Source organism: Xiphophorus couchianus, chromosome 7 (genome assembly GCF_001444195.1).
Source record: "Xiphophorus couchianus chromosome 7, X_couchianus-1.0, whole genome shotgun sequence".
Classification (NCBI taxonomy): domain Eukaryota; kingdom Metazoa; phylum Chordata; class Actinopteri; order Cyprinodontiformes; family Poeciliidae; genus Xiphophorus; species Xiphophorus couchianus.
This window is the reverse complement of record NC_040234.1, coordinates 11,268,489-11,292,917: the sequence shown is the minus strand read 5'-3', so window position 1 is coordinate 11,292,917 and position 24,429 is coordinate 11,268,489. Positions and strand designations below refer to the sequence as shown.

Sequence of the window (24,429 nt, the reverse complement as noted above, 5' to 3'; positions counted from 1 at the left end):
TGTGCTGCTACATGGCCTTCGTTGGTGCAGCACGAGCATCCTTCCCTGACATATTGAGACTGATCTATTTTTAAATGGGCAACAAATTGAAAATCCTTCCCGTCTTCCCCCAATGGAGCCATGGTAGCAGTAGTCCCTGGCCACTTAGGAAAAAGTAGAGGAAGGATTTTAAATCTGCTGTGGAGTTGGTTTAGGTCAAACACAACTGTATATATATATATATATATATATATATATATATATATATATATATGTAGGGAAATCTTGATAGTAGAAGCTAGATGTTTTGTTTATTCAGATGAGCAGGGTTGTCCTTACCTCCATCCACATCCTCGCTGCCGAAGTGCCTCCTATAGAAAAGCATCAGCTCAATCTTGTAGCATTTGTGCAGGGAGATGAGGAAGCTGAGAAGCAGCAGAATTGCTCCCAGCCCTCCTGCCAGCTCCACTGTGTACATGAGCTCTGCTGAGGACAAGAAACACAGACCGAAAATATGAGAAAAACTGCTGACACAATCGCAGCTTCAGCTCCTTTCACAGTTTTGCGTGTTAGCGTATTGTCTCTGCACCAAATTGGACCTGGGGCCCGTCTCCCTTTTTGTTCAGTATTGAACTGTTGAAGTCGGGGAATTGAGGCAGTCAGACGGCACATTTACATTTGCCAAAAAAGCCGGACAATCTGCAGAAGTTTCGGAGCTCAACTCAGAACAAAGTAGAATCAATCTTCAAAGACAGAGGGCTCATAACGAGTTTGAGAAAAATGAGAGAGCACATTGTAAGGAGACATGAAAGGGGGGGGGGAATCTAATGAGAAATGGGCTTCATTTCTTTTTCAAAGCTCAGCAATGACACAGCTCTGCACTCTCGCTGTCATCCATAGTGGGACTGTAACAATTCTGGACATGGATGGCGGCATTTTCAAAACAACGGGTTTCAGATTACTCATCTTGCCGTCAGTCGCCTCTCCATCTGCGTTCGCTGCCGTTTTTCCTTCCCTTTTCAGTTCATTTCTCTTCTCTATTATCGCCTCCATGTCTCCCCCGAGACCTGGCTTGGGGATGAGTTATGATGTGTATTAAAGCAGCATTTACCTGGTTGGCTCAGCTAGCACACGTTCACCTTTTATCTCTGTCACACTGTGGGCTTTAACAATGCGTGGCTGCCATGCCAGCTGCAATGCTCTCTATTTTATCAGACAGAGCAAAGACACACATCTTCTCGTGCTGCAATTGAAACATTGCGAAGCAAAGAAATCTTATGTTAAATCTTGTCTACCCTCAGTTAGGCATTCGCGTTTTGTTTAAAATGATCTAAATCTAATGTTTATCTGAACAATATTATTTCAAGAATTTAAATAAATGTATTATTTTATGTTTTAATTTGAGATACATTATATTTTACAATTCTGTCAGTCTTAAAATTAGTAAAAACATGGTAGGCGAGGTCTTACCAGTTAATTTCATGCATCAATCACTTATTGGCACCCTTAAAATAAATTCATCCAATATTGCTGTAGCAAAATGTCACTGAAAAATTGGAAATGAAACACACATTTATGTTTCCTTCATTTCTACAGCAAGGGAATGAGCAAATGGTTTTGCTACACAAATGTCTACTGCCAGATTTATTAAACCACTGCTGTTGATAACATGTACAACCCACAGGTGTTCTGTAGGATACATTTGTGGGACTGACACAAAAATAACAGATGGTTGATTTTGTACGTGATAAACCATTTCCATGTTGCTTCGGGCATATGTTTTGGATCATCAATCTGCTATTTATTTTATATATTTTCAGTTTACTAAGAGATTTACAGATTCTTACATGAAAAATTCCTTTTATTTTAACACTTTCACCAAGGTCAAGTTGCAAGGATTTTAGATAAGAAAAAAGTATCAAATATTTATCTTTACCAAACTCAATGGCGTAAGGTGTGGGGTCCTTTGCCAATGATTTATTGTTTGTTTCATGCCAGGTCCACATGAAGTGTTTAGTCTGAGCTGACTGAAGCGTAGAGTTCCACTTAAAGTCCCAATAGTTTTAGCAAGATCCAAATGCTTGTCATGTTGGACAGAGAATAGTTTTTTCTAGTTTGCCACCCAAACAACAAGTTGGCATGTAGAAAACATCTAATTGTAACAGAGACTCGGTGACTCTAATAAGGCACCTTTTTAGGGAAATTCTCCAACAGCAAGCTTACCATTTTGCTCACTTTCTGTGGTGGCAAAATAAATGTGGGTTCCCATTTATTTGTCACAAAGTTGTTTTAAAGGTCCATTGTTATGTATTTTCCAGGCACAGAGAGCCATTTTATAAAGCAGTCAAGTAAGTATGTTACCGTAAGTTGTTATAAAAATGTATAAACATGACCTAAAGAAGAAATTTGACTTTGCAATTTGATGCTTTGAAATTGGCCTCTGTCTCTTTAAGAAGATCCTTCTCTTTTCAACACTCCGCTTTCAGCACATCATTACAACAATGTTTTATTTTATTGTCTATATTTTATTGTTTAGTAGGAGTTTTGGACTGAAGTATTTCCTATGATGAGTTCAGCAGACTCAGATTTTGACCAGATGTTTCTGGAAACAGGCAGTACTTTATAAGAGCAAGAGTTTATGCACCTTTTTAAAACTACTGCTTTTAAAACTATAAAATGGATATTACACAAACGGCAGTTTTCTTCGAGCTACATCCTGACTTTTTGAGATAAATATTTGCCTTTTTTTCATAGAATGCATTTCCCCCCCCCCTATGGCATAACTTTCCTAAAACTTCTAGATTAGATTTTCCAAATATTTGCACAATACTGTGACAAGCTATGTTCAAATATACATTCCCTTGTCTTTTCCCATAATTGTAATGCATCTAGCTGATTACCACCAATTATCTTCTCTCCTGGAGTTGTTTAAGTCCCACTGACCGATACTCGCCATCAAATCCTTTAGAGATACAAAGTATCTCCAGTGTCGTTAGACCTGCCGCAGGGCTTGTAAGTGATATGCTCTTTGAGAGAAAAAAACAAAAAAACATGAAATGAACATCAAGATCTGGATGAGAGAGACAGAGAAAGCGTGACTTTGCATCCCTCTCCTTCCACAAAGAGAGTTAAATGAAGTCGTCTGCGGTCCGCAAAGACCACTCAAAGGAAACTGGGCCATCTACAAAGGATGATCACAGAGAAAGAGATTAAAGCGGGGAAACAGACGTATAAAGACTTAAAATGTAATTGTATGCTGGATGTATTGGCCTGTTGGGAAAAGCTGCAGACCAATTTGCTGTTTAAACAGCCATCAAATTACCTCTCTTGTGGGGTGACAGCTAGAGCATGAAAACAGCTTCAGACAAGTCATGCAAGAGAGCCAAAATAGCTACAAAGCTGCTGGTGCAAACACAGAAGATAAGACAGTACCAAATGCAATCATGAAGTTTGGGTAAATATACACAAACTAATGGGAAAAAAAGGAGAAAATGTTTGATGGAATGATGCAGCCGCCTTTGATTATTTTGACTTTGATTATTTTATTTATGATTTAGCTTAAAGAGAGCTGATGCAAAATATCTGGTACAGTGAGACTGTGAGCAAAAAAAGCAGAATTGTTTGGGGAATTAAAAAATATTAGTTTTTTTAATTTGAAATGGGAAATAGCCAGTAGTTCTTACCCCGCCTGAAGATCTGAACGGTGGCGTTGATATGCCCGTGACTATTTTCCACATGACAGGAATAATTTCCTAAATCCTCCTCCTCCAAAGACTCAATAGTCAAGGAAATCGCCACTTCCTGCTCTCCGAGATGTTCCCTGACAAGCCTGCAAAACAAATACACAGAGAACAATACGTCCTTCGCTTCACACTTTTGAAAACAGCTGATAAAAGATTATTTAGGTAGTTTTGATTGATGCATCAGCCTGAATTTTTAGTCCAACGTTTACTGTACCCATGGAAGTACAATGGAGGTGCCTCCAGATTATGAAACCTTGAGTTCATTTCTGAAAGGGGTCACGTAAGTTTGGTTGTTTAGTTTGCATGTGTTTTATAGATCAAATGTGTCCCCTGAGATAATTTTGTGGGAACTGCTGCAAGAGCATGGGACCCCGGGTTGGTAATATTGGCTGTATGAATCCAAAGTAAAAAGAGTGTCTTGTTCCTTTTACTTGAAGTTGCGCTTATTCAATGAGGTGTTGGACTCAGCCTGATCTGCCACATATGGCTTATGTTGTTTGTGGTTTTCATGGGTAGGATCTCAAGATGTATTAGTTGAAAAGGCGGTCTGGTCTGGGAACCTCAGGCTCACATCCTAATGGTTTACAGATGATTTATTTATGTCTGGATCTTCAAGACATGCATGACTTTCAGCATGCATTGGAGCAGTAAGCAGAATGCCAAGAAACCAGAATGAGTTCATCTAATGCCGAGATTGAAGTAGAGTGGCCGGTCCTCAGCTCGAGTCAGCTGAGGAGGTTTTGGGGTTGGATCTTTGACGTTTTCTGGTTGTATTCCAACAGGTGAAGCCCCCGGGCAGATGCAGAACCTGCTGAAAAGACTATATGCCCCTTTTGGCCTGGGAGTGCCTTGGGATCCCACAGAAATAGCTGGTGAGTGTTGCTTGGGAGAGCGATACCTTAGTATCCCTCCACCACCTGTTGCCCATGTGACTTCAGACAATGATGGATGGCTCGGTCCTGATTGCTACATGGATCTTAAGCTTTACATAACATCTCAAGCTATGTGGCACAAACGCATCCATTGGAAGACCCCCTTTCTGTTTTGTTTAGCAGTTCATGGAATGTTAGTTTCTTTTCTCTGCACTAAAAATATGTGAGCAATGAAAATCAATAAGGGATCTTCCTGAGCTTGTGTGTGTGGGGGGGAATCAAATAATGGCGATGAGAAGAAATTCTTTTTATAGCAGCTGCCATGGTAACGGCAAGAAGGAGAGAAAGTAATATTCTATAAAGTAAATGAGTGCCCCACCATCCTAACCTCCCCCCACCCCCATTCTCCCCCGCTGGGCTGCTTGAGCCTGATGGAGTAGAGAAAAGGGAAACGACGCTCGCTCATACCTTAGACACACTACTTAGCCCACTTTTACAGCACCCTTAGCACAAATGATGCGACAAAGGAAACAAAGCACAAATGAGAAAGCGCGACTCCGTTGTTTGTGTGTGTATGTCTGTATCATTCGCCATGATGAGAAGGAGGAGCGGGATGAGGGCAGAGTGTTTGCGTGCCAGCTCAAGTGTATTTGGGAGGAATGAGGGAGGAGGTAATGACTCTCAAGAATCTCACTTCTCTTGCCTTCGAGCCGATAAACTGCACCCAAGGATGGCTTGTTGGAGAGATTTTGTCAACTGTAACTGAAAATGTATCATGAGTGAGGAGAGAGTTTAAGGCAGGGCTGCTGATCCTGAAGTTGTTGTGCTGTGGGAAGAAGGGTGGACTTAAGATGAAGACATAGGAATAATTCATGTCTCTCCAGGGAGTGATGCCCACTTTGAAGCCTCTCATTTTACATAATCACACGTTGGGCTTGCGAAGGGAGTTTTCTGTTCTAGAAGCTGGTAGAAATTGACCACCTGGGCCTCAAATGGAGATCTTGTGGAGACTCGACGTGGAAAACAGGGATGGTGGGTTCCATTTATACAGAGAGGAGCTAAAACAACTTTTGCTACTGCACATGATGGTGGAGGTAACAAGTGCAGGAGGGAAGCTGAAGTGGGATAACTAATTTGCTGTCAAGTGTATTAGACCAATCACTCTTAACTGGATAAAAGATGTCAAAAAGTATCAGAAACTTGCAAGAAAACATCAACTAAAGTATCAAAAAGTCAAAGTAGGATGAAATAAACTTTAAAGCTATGACTGTAAAAATATTAAGAATTTGATGAAATCAGAGATCTTATTCTGTCACACATAGATGAGTTGAAAAACCAATGAGTTCTCCCAGAGAGGCTGAGATTCAGACTAATTCTCCTTTTTTTTATTATCGCCAAGAGACCTCCACCCAGCAGTTTGGTAAACACACTTTCGCTCATATTTCAAGGACTTCTTGGAACAGCAAATCCATAATGCTACATGATGTGAAAGGTCCTTCCGCTGCCTCCTCCACAGCAGGTTGTGAGAGCTTGAACTCTAGCGGTGGCTTTTGAATAACTTTAAATGGTGGTTGTTGCAGAAGATGTTCAAGTACCAGGAACAACACAAACACTTTTTCCCCAGACATTACCACCGAGTCTGGGGATCTTGTCCTAATGCAACAAAAGGGATAGATAGCATATCTATCAATCTAAGCTGCAAAATTAACTCGAATGTGTAAACTGAATTGTAATAGTTATTTCAATACAAGTTACATAATACATAATCCAAGTCATTTAGTTTTTTTTAAGAGGTAAGATAAGGTAGGGTAATTTCATTTACATAGCACATTTTCAGCGACAAGGCAGTTCAAAGTACTTAATATGAATTAGAAGAAAATACAAACAAAACTACAAACCAAAAATAGACAAACAGGTAAAAGTATAGAACTACATATTGAGTTCCCCATATTTAGCAAGAATATGAATAAGTAGTCCATCATTTATAGGGGTTTCTCTGGATTCTAGTTCTGCTATATGGTACTTTCTAAGTTTGTTCTAGATTTGCAATCTAAAAGGAGTTTCTATAATTCTTACAAGCTTAATGCTAAATGTTGATCCAAGGTAATGATTAATTTCTCTAGGCTGAGTATCCCCTGGATCTTTTTGTTCCAACTAATATGTTTGATTCCTGTTCTGGGTTGAAAAGGTGTAGGAGGGATATTATGTATTTTCCAGGCACATACTGCCATTTTATTGCTCAATCAAGTAAGCATGTTACTTTGAGGTGTTGAAAATGCAGCATATTTCAAAAATGACTAAATAAATTTGATGTTGCTTCATAGACACATCCGACACCTTGAAATTGGCCTCCGTCTTTTTAAAAAACTCTTACTCTTTCTGACACTCCCACTTCAGCACTCACAACCATGTTTATTCTTTCTGTCCATTGATGATGTTTACAACTATTTATTTCTATCCATCTATCGACTAATTTTCTTTATGTTACGAGTCATATCTTATAATCATAATTGAGGGGTGGAAAGTTTATGGAAACAGGTCTGATGATGCTGTAGCCTCAGCAGGATGATTACATGACGAACATTTTGTCAACTTGAATTTTCTTTGTTTGAATCACAAACAATACCACAGCGCTCGCTGGCTTAGCGACCAATTTCCACTTCACCCATTGCTTTCATACGCTCACCTGCAAAACGACAACACAACATGCTCAATAATTTATTGACCACCTACTTCATTATGCTGAGCCAGATTTGTTTTGTTAATTTATTAATCTCTGCATGCTATGCTAATGTCCAGCCAACCGTGCCGTGATAACAGAGGCAGTCTTGTCCCCGTGGCACAAATGAGAATTTATGGGCTCAGGTTACCACAGAAATGAACTCCCGTCTCCAAAATCAATATGCCTTGAGTTGGGTAAATAAACGCCTGCAGAAACCCGGAGCAGCTCAAGGTTTGACTGCTCCTCTCGGCACTCAGGTTTGGCTGCTGACAAGGCAGCAATAAAACCCAATGTGCCAGACTGATGACAAGATGTTAACCCTATAGAAAGATACATGTTATCATATCAGGAGCACAGAGTTTAACCTCATGGAGTGTACAGATTAGTTCAGCTTTTTCTTCTAGACCTCCTCACCCCCCTGTGGTTCTCCTGGCTTCATCTCTGGCTATGTGTCTATGGAAATAAAATCAAAGCAGGATCCGAGAAAGCCCAGGGTATCAGCTTCAACAACAGAGAACGGATGATTGAATATATTATTGATCTGCTGCATGAAGTCCGGGTATGAATTATTGAGCAGAGAAGCCCTCAGCCTTTGAGTGGGGGGAATCTTGTTGTCATGGAGTAATAGAGGAAGAGAGAAGCAAAGGTTCTGCTTAAACTGCAATTTGTTTCTTCTGCATGCGTGCGTCAACGCAAGAGAAAACTGATTATTGCAGATGCGTTTTCGTTAACGTTGCTCTGCAGCGACTTGGAACATTCCTGCATCTATCTACTTCTTCTGCTCTTGCTCTACATTCTCTTCTACCCTGCTGGCCTCCTCCTCAGGCCCTTACTGCCCATCTGCAGCAATAGGTAGTGAAGAGAAGGAGAAAGTGTGTTGCAAGTAAATGGCAGTAGCTAACAATCAGAAGGGGCTGCGTCCTCTGCAAACAGCCCTGATGGGAAATATGCACCGGGACGACACAATAGACTTCTTTACATGTTTTAAGGAGGAAGGATTGACCTGAAGATACTCTTGTTTTAAAGGAAAGAAATTTTAGAGGCTGGACTAAAATAAAACCAAACGGTGTGAAGCTCATAAAGAGGAGCTCAGCATTATTTTTAAATAATAATGCTATACCGCTAGTGGAGAGCAGCAAATGTGTTCTTGTTCTGCTTGTCAGAGAGAGACTTTATGATAAACCATAGATGAACGTATGTGCTCTGGACCAAATTCACTACAAACTGCACAAATATTTTTTTTCCAGGTGAAAAGAAAAACACAAAACTTAAATTTGGGATGATCTGCTTGCCAGTGTTTTATTATGTCAAAGTTTAGAAAAAATATAGTTTCAAAACTGCTAAAATTCCCCACCATATATTATCTGCAGTATAAAGTGTGAAGCATTTTCTCTGGCGGTTTTCTCTGCAGTGCTGCCCCTCCCCATTGTTTGTAGCACAATGCTAGTCAGCTGGCTTAAATGAGACAACAATTTTCTGTCACTTATGAAAAAGGAAGATCCGGCTCTCTTGAAATGCTTCAGGTTGCAAAAGTAAAAGAAAATGGGAGAGTGATGAAGTAAAAACGTAAGAAAAAACATTCATCTTATTAAAGAAACACTCCTCAAAGCATCTTTGTTAAGCTGACTGCAGGGTTACACAAGCAGATAACCTGACTAATGAGCCATCTATTATCAGTCTTGTTATACTAGAGTTACTATTTAAATAGAGGAATTACAGAGAGAAAATGTTCTGAAAAATAAACCTGACCTGTAAAGTGCAACTGAAAATCTTGAATGCAACCATTTTATTCTTGATCATAAATCTTGCACAATTTTTTTTCTGCAAAATTTGATTTCTCTTATTTTTATTTACTTTTTACTCCAAAACAGAGTTTTGACCCCATATTCACAAGGAATCCTAAGACCAGTATTATCTCTTAATGACATCATTTTTCACAAGTTTCTGGAATTCTAAGATTTTTTTCTGAATTTTTCAGTAGGACAAAAGTATTGACAAAGAATCTTAAGAGAGCTCCTAATGTGACAAAATGCTACGAGAAGTGACCTTTACTGAGCCTAAGAGTTTCTTAAGTTTCCTGTAAAACCGAGGGGAAAGCAAGGTGGGTAACACTGCAATGATGCAATGGGTGTTTCCTGTCAGCTCCCTAAACTACAAATAAATAAAATAATATAATAAATAAACAAAACTCATAAAAGCGCAAGTGGAGTCAGTCTGACCCTTCCGGGACTGACTCCTGTAGGGTTAACCAGGTAAGATAGTGAAGAGTCTGACAGAAAGGAGAGATATTCTCCGCTACCTGGATAGAGCTTTGCCAACAGCAGCCACTGCTACTCATCCTGATTGGTTTTCCCACACTTACCCTTTTTCAGTTGGTCGTTTCACCAGATAAAAACAGTGAATTGCTGGCAGATGAGGGTCACATTAATAAAATAGAAAAATTATTGTGAAACAGATGACGCTGTAAAATGACCAGCACGGTGAAAAGCTGCGACAAATCACAATAATTATGAGGACATAAATAAGATGTGATCAAAAATGTTGATGCTGTGTCTCAAATCATTTTGTTTTTGAAGTTTCACCATCATCACACTTTTCTTAGTTAACTCTATCATGGGTAAATTTCCATTTACTGATTACTGGGGGTGTATTTGTGACATGAGTAAATTTCATTATTGAAAGAATAAAAAAAACACTACTGTTGACAAATAACTGATCAGTTATTTCTTAAGGTAAAATTTGCTCCCCACTGAAATTAATGTTGGGATTTTCTGTGAGAAAATATGGCACATTTTAAGATGTTTGACACATTTTCATCAGGATTTCACTGCATGTGACCTCAACATGTAAGGATCTCCCAGTATGCCATCACAGCAATTAGAAAGTAATTTTTCCTCCTTATTCATAACACTTTTTTATTTTATAAAGAACCAAACAAAAAGTGTCAAAACAAATGAATAATGACCCACAACGAGTTTCAAGTCTGTGTTCATAGCATGGAGAAACAAATTAAAAACAGAAGCTGCTTTAAAGGCGGGGAATAAATCTCTTGTCGGTTTACCTTGGTCTACGCAATTTAGAGCTGATGAACTAAAACGTGCAAAAGCTACTCTTATTGTCATTTAATCCTTTGTGGCAAATTTTTCCACATCTGCCTTTAATTCCTCATTACTGCTGAGCTGGGAGGAAAATGACTCAGAGCAAAGTTGTGAGTTCCTTACTTGATGTCACTTTCCTGGACCCTCTCTTCGTCCAGGTCCTCTATGAACTTCTCGCCCTTCATCCAGTAGATAAGCGGGCTGGCGTCTCTGCTGTAGCCAAAAAATGCTCTGCATGTGAGGTTCAAAGCGCTTCCTGCAGAAAGAGGAGACAGGTTGTCACTTTCAAGAGTCCTGCTGTCTTGTTAAAGGTGACGTGTTTGTGCGCAGCCTGAAAAATCAAAGCCAGTGCTACTAACACAGATGCTTACTGTCATTAAGAGGTTTGACATTTTTTTTGTTTACACCCACGCATGCTTCACAAAATTATTACACATGGAGACAAATTGATGCACAAATGTCACATAACTTTTGGTGGAGACAATCTGTCTTTGCAAAATGTTTTGATTTTTTTGACGTAAAAACAAGTAAACAGCATTGACCACACGGGGGCACTCAAGAGCTGCTCAAATTCCCCCCTAGAGACTGGTGTCATATAAGAAAATAGGGATTTGAGAGAAGACAGACGATAACATTATTTTATTTGGAGCTGCTGCTGGGTACGAGGGAAGGTCAAGAGTCAACAACTGCAGTTTGCAGAGAGCTGATCTGTGGAAGAGGGAGTAATTGTCTCTGGGGAGTCAATGGGATCTTTGCTCTATGAATGAACGACTATAAAGAGGGGGCAAGTATTCGCGCAGACTGTCACTTCAGCCCCAATTAAAAAAGTTTCACGAAAACTCCTGGTACCATTAAGTTATTCAGGGCAGAAGAGAGATGTAAAATAAATAATGAGCCCAGGGTGAAGAAAATGTGATAAATTATAAAACCCCATTTCACATGAAGCACCTCTATGAGCTGATCAGAGCTGGCATTAGCAGGACTTTTTTTTTTTTTGCCTCCACTCATGCTTGACTGTTAATGCACTTGAACTATGCACGGTTGAAACAGAGCATTCACATGTTCGACTTTTATTCCATGAAAGGGACCAGGGGTGCAGTAAGCACATCTCTGTGCAACAGCCGATGAGCATCACCTTCTGTAACATTTTCAGTGTAACACTCTCCTCTGGAAAAGAGTGAGGGATTTGAAATGCTTTTAAATACATACAGTGCTTTGTAAATCTATTCCTACTTCTAACCTCTTGACTTTTTGATACACATTACTGAGATTTCATATGGTAGACCAACACAAAACCAGCACAACTATTGCATTTTCAGCTGCTGCTGTTCTGTTTTACACTGTAACATGTCAAATAAACCAAATCTTTTGAAAAACCTGTTTACCCTCTCACCTGTGGTGGTACTGTACCAAGAACGCTAAGTGCAACTTGCTTCTTCACAAAATGTAAACATAAATGGAGTAACGTCGGAGTTCTGTTTTTGGCAAAAGGCCATTTTTCCTGCTAACTCTAGATTAGCGTGTTTGTTTTAGTTGTGTTTAAGCAGAATGTCCCGCACTGTAGTCTGCTTCCTGCTTTTGGAGCAGTCTCCTGTCTACTTGGCATTCATATGTGCATTCAAACCTCACCAGAGTTCACTTCAACCATACCAAGACCTAGGATTCACACCTCCCCAAATGAACTTGTTTGTTTAAACAATGCCTGCCTTTATATGAATAAGCTTGCTCAGACTCACTCACAGGTGTTTGGATTCAGGTTTTTACAGATACACTTTGTTGGGCTGCAGTTGCCACAAAACAAATCATGTATTGTACTTTTCTGTGACATTGTTATGCAAACGTATGTTTGTCAATGTGGTTTCTCTGTCTTCTATTATTTTTTTTTCTTTCTGCAAGTTTAGAAGCAGACTTGTTATATCACTTTCATGCATTACATTCTACTTTGAGTTCAATCCCAGTAAAATACTTTAAATTACTTGCTGAAATGTCACTAAACGTGAAAAATGTAAAGACTTGGGAAACAATAATAATTTTGCAAGGCACTGAATAGACAGATTAATTTTACTTTATTTGCTGTATTCCTTAGAATCAGGCACATAAAACAATCTATTGTGAAGATTTAATAATTTGCTTTTGTGTTTTACTTGAAGATCAATAGCAACACAAAGTAGAACAATGAGGAGAGAGAAAAATAACACAAACATTACAAAACTCAAGGAAACATTCACAGCTTATTTGGGAAATGTGCATATATAAATGCATAGACATTCCCACTGTGCAGTTAATAGGGCTGCTGATTCATGATCAAGTCCAGTTGTACGTTTGCCAGAAAAATAAAACAGGAAGGATTCTACACCTACATCTGTAGACAACATATCAGTTTAAACACAGTCTTGTGCAATAAAAATAGTTATGTAAACAAGCCTGATGAATAATCAATAAATGTGTTCTTCAGGTCACATATTCCTTTTTATTAGTCAGTGCAGATAATCAGGCTGGATGCAGAGTCGTGTGTTCACTGAAACCCAAGGGCAAGCTGCTGTAGCCCCCTCTCACCCCCAAACAAAGGCATTGCAGAAACAAAGAGCAACCACCACAAGCACAGTATGCCCGCCCTGCTCTTTGAGTTATGATCATTTCTTCACTACTGAGATTCATTAAAAAAACATGACACGCACAGTGACTGAACATGTACGTGTCATGTTACTCTTTACTGCATGGGATATGATTTTTATTCATTTTGTTGTTCTGAGTAGTAAATTAAACAACCAGAACCGCAGAGACCCCAGCTGAGATTCAAGTAAATAACACATCAAAGCGTACCTGTGTTTTATTCAAATTATTTACACTGCAGTGAGGACTAAATGTTTCATTTTTCATTACAAGACTGTTCCACGGCATTACATTACAAAAAGGGTCAGCATAGTGCTGACAGCAGCATCTTTTCCCCCTCACGGTGTACACCATGGCTGTATCACTGGGTCAAACGCCTTCAGAGCAACACCACAGAGGTTAGGTAAAAAATAAATAAATGAGAATGTTCATGTTTGAACTGAGGCCCTGTATCCTCTGAGCTTTTCCTGTCTGCAACCGGGAGGTAGCTTCAAACGACTTCAGGAGGTCACTGGCAGAGAAAGTTTTAAGATGCGCACGGCAGACACTCAGAACCAAAGAGATAGTACTCTCTACGAGGAGCAAGGACTGACATTTCCAAAGTTCAACAGCCACTCTCAGCTTGGTATTTGTGCACAGCCAGGCTCTACAAAGGCTACATGCAGTACCTACAAAATAGAGGCTCGCTGCACATGAGCACAGCTGCTGAATTACTTAACCGGACAATTAAACTGCATACAATGTCTGATGAACGAGACGGATAAAAAACAACAAACAAAAAAAAAAACACTGTGCATCCTCTTTGATAATAAATCTGTTTGGTTTATCTCAACTGCAAATTAAGAATGTCACGCTGCCAGCAGCTGCTGCCTGCAGAGGAAGTCTCCACTGAGCTGCCTGGGAATCACAGGAAACAGCAGAAACCCTCCTGCTGTCTTATTCTAATCCATACACATCACTTTCTAAAATACCCTCATGTCAACCTGTGTTAATACCAGTGGATGGTGATCATCATTACCTCTCACTAAAACACACAATTACAGCTGGGCACTCTCTCTTCAAGAAGGTGGGTGTGCTTTCTCATAAGTTGCTTTTACTGATTCATTTCCTGTTATTCCAGTTATATAGCCCAACACGAACGCCTTGTTCTTTGCATAAAGCATATTATTTATTTTTTTTACAGCATTTCAGATAAAATGCTAACACGTTTTTCTTCAAGCTAATTGACAAAAAAAACCCCATTTAGCTGTAGTTTAAGAATGGTGGACAAAAGATAAATATTAGGTAGAGAGAATACAAACTTTCCCACTTAACCATAGTTTTAGAAAAACTAAAGACAGAAAAAGCAAATCACTGAGTGGAAACCAGCTGAAGTTGATGATATGATTCTTAGTCCATACTACGAGACTGAAGAGAATAATTCAAGCTAAAAATGAGGAGGAGTAAAATATCTCTGTTGTGTCACACTGTCAAAGCCCCACAGCGGTGTCTTTATTACAATGATCTATTTATAGCCTCAGAGCAGATTGTAACCTATAGTAACTCGGAAGAATGGTGCCTGTGTTTGCGTCAAGTGATTCTGAATTTTACTGACTTCTTGAGACTATTGATTTTCAAACCAATAAAGTTTCAGAAAGTACGCTTGGCTTTGCAAAAAAGAAAAACAGGCAAGTTAGAAATGTCTACATTTGTTTCTACAAAACAATCTGCAAAGAGCCTGAAGTACTGTCCATAACTTTTAGTCTAAGTTTCACATGAGAAATTCTCTTGTGGAGTAAGAATAAAAAAAAACAAAAAAAAGAAATATTTATGTTACGATTGTGTTCCTCTGGATGCTTCTGTGAGCATACTTGAGTCAAACCTTTCACAGTAATCTTCAATTTCTCTTTATTGTTGTCTTTATTCCAGGCTCACAGTCGATGTCTTCTAGCTGTTTCCCTCACTGATGCTCAGAAAAATACTTGGCAGGAAACAGTGTGAAGAATTTAAAATGATCAGCCGCTGACTAATATAGCACCCCAGCATGATTTTGAGTTTTCAAGAGTTGGTTTTATTTATTTTTTGGTGAATATTTTTGTGTTGTATTTTTGCCCATCACACAAACAGTGACGTTGAATCCATTTTGGAATTGGGGCAAAAAGAAAGTCCTTGCTGAAAAGAACCCATCAGAAGTCAGTTTTGCCCGAATGAATGTTGTGGATAAAGAAAACATGAGGAGAGGCTGCTTGGATCAGATGATCTGATTTACAAAACACTAAATAAGATCGAAGGTGAAACACCCTAAAAACAACATTCCCATCACCTATGTGCTGTAAGGATCCATTCCTACAAGAGGGACAGGAAAACTTGTCAAAGTTGATGGGAAGATCAACAAATCTGAATAGAGGACAGTCCTGGAGGAAAACCTGTTAGCGGCTGGCAAAGAGATGAAACTGGGAAATGTGTTCACATCTAACCAAGACTATGATCTCAAACATACAATCAGAAATGGTTTTCTATACAATTATTTGCATAAAATCAATCAATCAAACTTTATTCTAGCAACTTGACAATCTGCAAAAAAAAAAAAGAAAGAAAAAAGCTATGAATACATTTGCAGCAAGAAACTATTCAAGTTATAACTAAAGCCTGAGGAAAAGGTGCTTTCATGCTAAAAAATTAAATTTTTATATTTGCACCTCATTCTTTCAAAAATGATTGCTAAAAGCATTTTGCAGCATAACATTACGAGTCCCACAAGTATGGTAAAAGCATTCCAGGATCTGATTTTTCCATATGTAAAACAGAGTTAACTTTGAGAAAAGCTTAAAGACATCCACTTACTCGCTTCCTAACAAAATGAACAATATTCATTAGTTTCAGAACTGTAACATTTTCCAGTCATACAGTCATTGCACAAATGACTAACAAGCCTCACTTGTGCTACCTTTATGCCTCCCCACCTGCTCCATGTTTGCAGGTATTTTAAAAAGCTCTCACACCCAATGCATCTGCAGGTCTCTTATTGCAATGAAGCTTGAAGGTTGTTTATCACAAGTTAGTTTCTTTGGATAGGAAAGCTTGTTAACTGACAAGATGAAATGTAATGTTACTAAGCAACTGGCAACACTTTCAGGAAGTCACCTAAGCCTGCCAACAAATAATCCATCGCATAACCTTTCACTGAAACAAATACAGAAAAAGTTACACCGAGTTAATTTTTGAGTCGTCAAGGAAAAGATGGTACCATTTTTTATTAAATTACAAACTATTTTACCAATAAATTGTCACATAAAATTCTTTCAGGTGATAAAACCTGTTTTCTACTGGCAGTTACTTTTGTGTAAAATCCATTCAATCATGCCACATTTTATTTGGCAGAAGCGTATGTCTGAAGGGATTTAAAAAAAAAAAAAAAAACAGAAGAAAAAGGCCTGAATGAATAATGTAAATTAATTCACGGGAAACACAGACAATTTGAGCATTCATGCCAAATAAGAATATAAACAGAGAGCCACATTATGCGTTTTAAATAACCATAAAGACCATTTCATCGGATGATCCACAAAGGAATAAATGCTAGTAAAAAACAAGTGACCTCTAATGTGGGACAGGTCTTTCCTCGCTGAAAAATAAACAGATGAATTCTGCTGCAGTAATTAGGGGAGCAGGCATCCTGATCAGGTTTAGAGGCACTTTAAAATGATCATCAGTTTGATATGCATGGACTCTTGCTGCATGTTCTGCTGATTTCCCTGTATTTTTGGGATAATTAGACCTCACAGAGCTGGCGCTCGCATCCACACAGAGGAATACTTTGAGCCAAAGTGGAGAAAAACAAGCCTTACACAGAAAAAGGCTCTGCAGATGCTGTCCAAACTCAGCACAGATGCACACAACACACAGTGAGATTGACAGAGAGAACGCCGACAGAGGAGCAGATGAACGAACAGACTGGCAGAAAGTAAAAAAAAAAAAGAGAAAAAATCAATAAACAGTGAATAGGACATGGATGCAGAAGAGTCCCATGTTCACATCCTGTAATTTCTTTCTTTTTTTTTGGTTTCATCGTTTTTTTAAAAACACTAAGTAGATTTCCAGACACTTAAACTTCAGTGCTTGAAGAAGAGTTGGATTGTGTGTTGTTCTGTAGCTGCCATCGATATGTTCTTATTTGTAGAAGTTTCAGCACTGAGGACATTTTTTTTTTAAATCCTTGTACATTTAGGGTTGGACTCTGTCACAGCACTAGTGTCCAGAACTGTCTTATCCTGCAAAAAGGATAAGACGTTGACATTATGGCAAAGGTAATGAAGCTTTAACAACAAATTCCACACTGTTCATCCCAACATTCATGCACTATTCATAATAGGAGTGTATCAAAAGCGACACACATACCTCAAAGTAGTGAAGGGCTTGATGTATCACAAAATTCCCTCAATTTCATCAGGCTTTCTCACTTTTTAAAATAAAAAAACCCAGATGGCAATACGATGAGAAAACTGGTTAACAGTTCTGCCTCTTGAGGTCCACTGAGAGCATTACAGGTTCATCAAGCAAATTTATAAGCAAAAAGCCAAATCAAACTTGGCATATTTTGCACAAAGTTATTGCTCATGTTTATTTTATCTTAAAGTCTCAGACCCAAACAGTCATTTTCTAGTTCATAGGAAGAACAAGAATCCCACAAGAGTTTCGGATCACCACATTCCTGCAGTTTAAACTCGTTTTTATAAGACGCCAGAGAATCCAGTTTTTTCCAGTTTAGAGACCCACTGATTCAAACTGATTTTAGCCGAGTGAAACCAGTTTCAGTCTGCTAAATATCTACTGCTAAAGTTGACATAAAATCACTAATGAACCTACAAAGTGTCAACCTGTTTTACATAACTGATAATCAATACTTTCAAATTGTTTTGACAATGACTGTTGCTGCATTTCTGTTTTTGAATAAGAGAGCTATTGTAAACAAAGTGCTGTATCATATTAACCATACGGGCTTGTTTAGTCATGAAATATAATTTGCAGATACTACAGAAGTGAACATAAATCCACATGCCTGATTTGAATATGACCCATGAAGTTGATATGTACTTTGGTCTCTCGTTAGAAGATCAATTCACCGTAAGCTGAACAGACCAATTTTCTCTATTTCAGATAATACAAAAACTAATAAAAATACTTGTGACGATTCTAACTTCCTTGTAATGTCACAAACATTCAGTAGGAAAACCAGCACATGCATTGATCATTTTACATATATTAAATATAGTAATTTGATTTTGGGATCATGATGTTTAGTTTTCACCTCACTTGAGATACCATAACCATGTATTCATTTGTGCATGTCATCCCAGGTTCACAGTACCGACCTGCAGTCTGTAGATTGAATAAAATGTAAAAGAGGGAATGGAACAAGTGTTTTGGCTCTTATTTGAACTCTATATTAAAGTAAAGAATATATCAGCATTACTTTTATTACTGGATATGCCTGGACCTTTCATCCTTTAGAAGGAAAACATATATTTTTAACTTCTGTTCTCATCACAGTAATGTCAGACTATATAAAGCATTCGATATCCTGTCCTTGTGTCTCCAAATTGAGGACGTCTCTAATATTGTCTTTTGGAAAGTGACGTGATGGCGTGTGAGCGGGCCAGCCTGACCAGTAATCATAACAGTCCTCACCGAGTTTGATAGCTGATCTTCATTAAGTCGAATAATGAACAGTGGGCCAGCAAGTTCTTTGTTCCTCATCATCAGGGAACAGACATTGGAACAAAAATATACAATTTCTGACCATCGGGGGATAAATACACAGTAGCTGTAAACTGAGCGACACGGCCAGTAACAATATTCAGTCAGGTTGAGGTATTTAAATCATCTCAATCTAGTACTAAAAGGCCAAAATTATGCCACGTATCACCCACACCATTACATCACCAGCAGCAGCCTGAACTGATGCAGACAAGATAGATAAATTTTTTTCCATTTTGTTTATCCCAAAATTTGACCCAGACATTTGAATTTTACAGCTGAAAGGAAGACCGAGTACACCAAACAACTTTTCCAAATTGTTATTCTCCAGGTTTTTTTTTTCTTGGTCAGCCTGGACAAATTATAACCTCAATCTCCTGTTCTTAGCAGACAGAAGGTGCACCGTATGACCTTTTGCCACTGTAGCTCATTTGCTTCAAGCTTCAACATTTTGTGCATTCAGATAGAGTCTTCCAAAACATCAGCAGTTTCTGAAATACCCAGACCAGACACTTTGGCACCAACAACTAATTTATGCTAAAACATGAAATCAAAGTTCCTTCTCACCCACATGTGCAGTTTTAATCTCAGCAAGTATTCTTTGAAACATTTATATGCACCGGAGCAGAGCATAGCAGCCAATCGCTGCTCTGCGATTGGATGATTTGCTATTTGAGTCACGGTGCCATTGAACAGGCGTACCCAATGAAGTGACTGGTAAGCCCAGAGCTGTGGTCTGATGGAACAACCTGAGGTAAATATATGCTTCAAGTGAAAAGTAAATTTAGAGCCATATGAAGAAGACGGAGAGCACACCACCTCATTTCATTTTGTAGAATACAAGCAGTCACAGGAACTAACATCAGTTATTAAAGGTTTTCAGTCTACACAACCGACTGTAAGGCAAACATTAAAACAGAACGAGTTCTAGTTGTGCACTTAATACAGAAGCAGACCAGCACTGAGCTGAATCCAAAAACTCAAAAACTGAATCTCTTGTTCCAAACACTTCTGTTTAAATCAGAATTATTGCTGATTTAATGCTCCAGAGAAACAACTTAAATTGTTGGTAAAACACCATATGAATGACTTAAATTTTGCCCACAGCAGAGCAACTCTGTTCAGGTAGCATGGAAAGTAACTGGCTATGGGAGGCAGGATAGTCTCACCTATTGTTGAAAACTACCTCTGTTTTGTCAATTCTGATGCTGGTTTGTCAGAACTTGGCAAACATAATTTAGAGCTAGGATTGTGCCAGCAACTCCTGGTGACTGGAAGCTTGGACTAAGCCATCATTTAATTCTCTTTTACCCCCATGCTATCGCACGAATCTCCCCCACCCCGTGAGGGAGGCATCTGTGGACAATACCTTCCAAAAGCACAACCTTTGCTTTTAGGGACTTTGTGTGCAACGGGGCAGGTTTCACTCTCAGACAGATAGATCATTTGAAGAACATGGTTATAGAAAGTTGTAAATAAAGGTGAACTAACATATGAAGCTGAAAAGAGCAAGTTTGTAAGGGTTCCTGCTGAAGGGCGCTGTAAGATGATTGAGCCAGTGATGGCCGTCATCTTTAAAATGATCAATTCATGCAATTTTCCTTCCAAACATGAACTCACTGAGCCAAGACTGAGTGACACCGTGTTGTCCGGTCGACAGGTTCGACTCAAGACCCCCCAAAAATTATACTGAGCCCTTCAGAGAGGGAGAGAGAGAGGGCTCTATTGTGACTGGCCAAGTAAAAGAAAAGGGAGTCATGCTGTGCAACAGCAGTCCATTTTAGCACCTCTCTGACAAGTTTGCACCCATTTTTTCAAAGTTGAGTGTCAAGGCAGATGACAAAACAACAAGCCACTGGCTCGGTCAATGTCCCGGTGAGGACAATCCCCAGACAGATGGAATGTACCCTGTTGCTGGGTTGTCATATACCATATTGCGAAGTCACTTTCTGTTGCAAAAAGGCAAAAACAACCCTTCTTCCTTTGCTTGTTTTAGCTTGTGAGAAACTAAGCTTGACAGTAGAACAGACATCTCAAAGTCAGCATCCGGAAAACAGACATGCAAACCTACTGAGGGAACAGGGACCAACAAGAGCTACAAATGAGAGTGATGAACTAATGGAAGTGTAAGCAGTGAGTGATTTATGTGGTGAAGGATGGATTTACCTCTAGTATCAACCCCTCAATTATAATTAAATATCAAACTTAAATGAGCAGCTAAAGATGTTTTTAGCAAGTACTTTTAAGAGAGTGAAATCATACAAACCCTGAGTATAAGTCAGATCATTTGTGTTTTGCTTTGTGAAATTTTCACTGTCATTTTATCTTAAACTGTGCAAAGTATATAGTTATTACCTGCTTCTGGAGATTCTTGGTAAACTATAAATTGTGTTTTCTTATGTATAATTTAGAAAATGTTTTGTTTTGGCGTTGGTGATACACTATGAAATGAAATATGGTGCTGCCAATACATTGCAATCCAGAAAACACAAAGAAAGAATAAACACGGTGCTAACGGGAATAGCTGCACTACAATAACAATCGTTTAAAAAGTAGCCCTATGTGAGTGGAGAAATTCAGGTGCTACAGCAGCAAGTTAAGGTAAGTGCATATTCACATCAAGGTAGAAATGATGTAAAAGTAAGAATAAAAGACTGTGCAGTAAGGACGATTTTACAATAAGAAAACTAAAACTGAGCATACTCTGATTTAAAGTTATGTTCAGCTGAGTAGGTTCATTTAGAAAAGAAAAATGTACAATATGTGCATGAATATATGTGTGCTGTAGTTACTCTACCAATTCTCTTATAAATTACATAATTACCTTCTTCTAGTCTTCTTTACACAGGATGCAATTTGTAAAAAACTGTGAAAGTGTTACTTAAAAAAAATCTACAGCTTTTGCGTCTGAGAAGACTTCGCTATTAGTTTCGATATTTCAGTCTTTTGTTAAAATGGCCATGCAGGAAGCACTAACTTCTGCATCTATATATAAGACTGTGAGAGAGAGAAGAGAAGGAGAGTGTTTGTGAATATTTCCTGTGGATAACGCTGCAGGAGAATCAGATACCAGTCCTGTCAGTCATGATGCTTCCCCCACAAGGTGTGAAACAAGCATGAAGGGGTGCATGTTTCTGTGTAATCCTTTTTCTGCACACAGGAAGGCTCAGAGTGCGAACAAGACATGAAGCAAGCAGACATCTGTAGCAATGGAGAGAAGATTTATGATATATTTTACAACACAAATAGAAGTAAAACCATTTTTTTTTTTTTTTGGGTATAAGACGCATCAAAACAAAAAAGGGCCAGAGACGAGAGTCCCAACGGTGCAAGTTGCTGCATTTTTGTCTGCTCCTCTACATGAAGCATGTAAAAATACACATGTGCACTGGCCAAGAGCAAGAAAGAGATGAGAACTGAGGAGGCAGGAAAAGATGAAAATGGAGCAATGCAAAAAAAAAAGGGAGATGAATGACAGCTAGTTGGCATCTGCAACACGAGATTCCTTGAAATTCTCATTCCCAATCCCAGCGCTAAATATATTGAATCGCGCTTCCTGTCCAAGTTCATCTCTCAGTGCAGGAGGAGGAATCTCCAGAGAGTCGTAACCGTGCAGGTGTGTTTGGTGTTTTGTGGTTGTTTAAGGAAGGGGGGGCACTAAGCTCAGAAAAGTCCATGTCTGCCTGTCAACATTTTTTTTTTTTTACTTCAGCCGCCTGCAGGTTACCATGACTACATCTACTGAACTGGCTAGCAGCAGCTCTGCAGGCTCTGTCAAGGCAGAAAGTGTAAAAAAAAAAAACACTGTTACTGTAATAGAGTAAAAGAATTTTCATAAAACATAAATTGAAGCTAGCTATATGTAAAAAAAAAAAAAAAAGGCAGAAAATCTTGTCCAAATCCATCCATCCATCCATCCTCTGTACACCCTTGTCCCTTAGAGGGGGCGGGAGGCATTTTAGTAAAAAAATTTTTAATAACAAAAGGATCCGCATACAGGCCTTGTCCCTGATACTCTTTTGTTCCCAAACTTAGAGCTGAGCTAGTGTGAAACAATGTCGACAGACAGGACTAATGAATTTCATTCTGCATTGCGGAAAAGTGCAGGTCAGGAGTGAGAGCCAGAAGGAAGGGTACAACGGCAACTGCAAAAAAAAAAAACAGAGTATTTGAGGATTTTTGGTATCATCGGCCAGAATGGAAGAATAAAAAAGGGCACAGAGAACATAAAGGGAGTTGTGGACCACCCTTTCTACCATTCAAATAATGTCCCCCATCAAGAGTTAAGGCTTTAATCACCACTACAAACTAGAGAGCTTTTAACAGAGGAGAATTCTTTGCGTTCATTTTTTGTTTTTTGTTTCCTCTGTTGCCTCTGTTGCTTCTTTTCCCCATTTCATTCTGTGGCTGCTGATGATCAGACAGGGAAATGTAAGCCTTTAATTACCGGTAAAAATTATGGCCTTTGTGAACAGGTAGTTGGTGCCCTTGCTTTCATCACCCCTTTTTAGTGTGCTAATCGTTTCCTTTTGATGACATAATAGGTGCTCTGCCTTAGGCCATAGAAGACAGAGGCCTATTGTGTCACAGGATGCACTGTGGAGGCGTTATGATGATGTGATGGTGAACTTCATCTGCTTTTTTTCTTTCTGAGGGATAAACATGGCTTCGAGAACCAGAAACCTCATCTCTTTCTCAGAAATCATTAGTGGCTAAATACAGTGCCGTGCAAACGTACATTTAGTCAATCAATCCCATAATAATTGTTTTATTAAAAGACTGAGATTTTTGGTCCATTCTTTGTTGCAAAGTAGCTCAAGCTATTGAAAGGAGAGCATTCATATAACACAGTATTGCTATTATTAATTAATCAGGGCTCTATGAGACATTCAAACCTTACGCTCATTTAAGTTTATTATGAATATGGGAAGTTTCTTGAACAAACCTCTGAAGCCTTCACAGAACATCTGGATTTAGGCTGAGATTAAATTACACTCAGATTAACTATTTTAATTTTATTAATTGGGGTAGTTCAAAAGTCAGTTGTTTCCTCTCATTTTTGGTCTTAAGAGTAAATGATGCTTAATGCAAATGAGCACCACACTTATTAGTTTTTTGAAGTATTATGAAAACCATTTCACTTCACAGTTACACTGTATTTTGCATTAATACGTCACATAAATCCCAGTTAAATACATGAGGTTTGTGTACAGTGTCACATTCCTGCCAAAAACCCAAAGAGTATGTTGAGCAAGCACAAAAGCACATCAATTAATTAAGAGACCACATAGCTCTGTTCACGGCTGCATTTCCATTTATTCGCAGGCCCATGAACGCCACATGGAAAGCAGTAAAACACGGTCTGTCCACCCATCTGTGTGCTTGTGCCAGAAAATTGTACTCCCTCTCCGTTTTCAGTGGGCGTTTTAGCCAATTGGAGGAGGTAACTCTTCTGATCTCATTGGCTGGATTTTAAGCTAATATCCGGTAAAAGCCTGCACCGGACTTGACCTCACAGGAGAGGGAGAGGAGGAGCTGGACAAAGGAACGGAAAAGAAAAGGAACAAACCAATTATTCTTTTCCTTCACCTTTTCTCCTTCCCATATTAGGCCAATTCCCGTGATGGTTGTTGCATTTTAGCCAAAAGTCTGGTCAATCAGATCAA

The 24,429-nt window shown here is 38.8% G+C and overlaps 1 protein-coding gene across 7 annotated transcripts in view; it reads right to left on the bottom strand.

Annotated features, from left to right (window-relative positions):
- Positions 1-24,429, bottom strand: part of il1rapl1a (interleukin 1 receptor accessory protein-like 1a) — a 217,717-nt gene that overhangs the window by 10,988 nt on the left and 182,300 nt on the right. For 5 of the 7 annotated variants that reach the window (XM_028023150.1, XM_028023151.1, XM_028023149.1 and 2 more), the window contains 3 exons: positions 10,538-10,670; positions 3,663-3,808; positions 319-465 (listed from right to left, as the gene is read on the bottom strand). In XM_028023150.1, the coding sequence (XP_027878951.1) occupies positions 319-465; positions 3,663-3,808; positions 10,538-10,670 (426 nt within the window). The remainder of the gene's footprint in view (positions 1-318; positions 466-3,662; positions 3,809-10,537; positions 10,671-24,429) is intronic. The other 2 variants (XM_028023153.1, XM_028023155.1) reach the window with 1 other exon arrangement.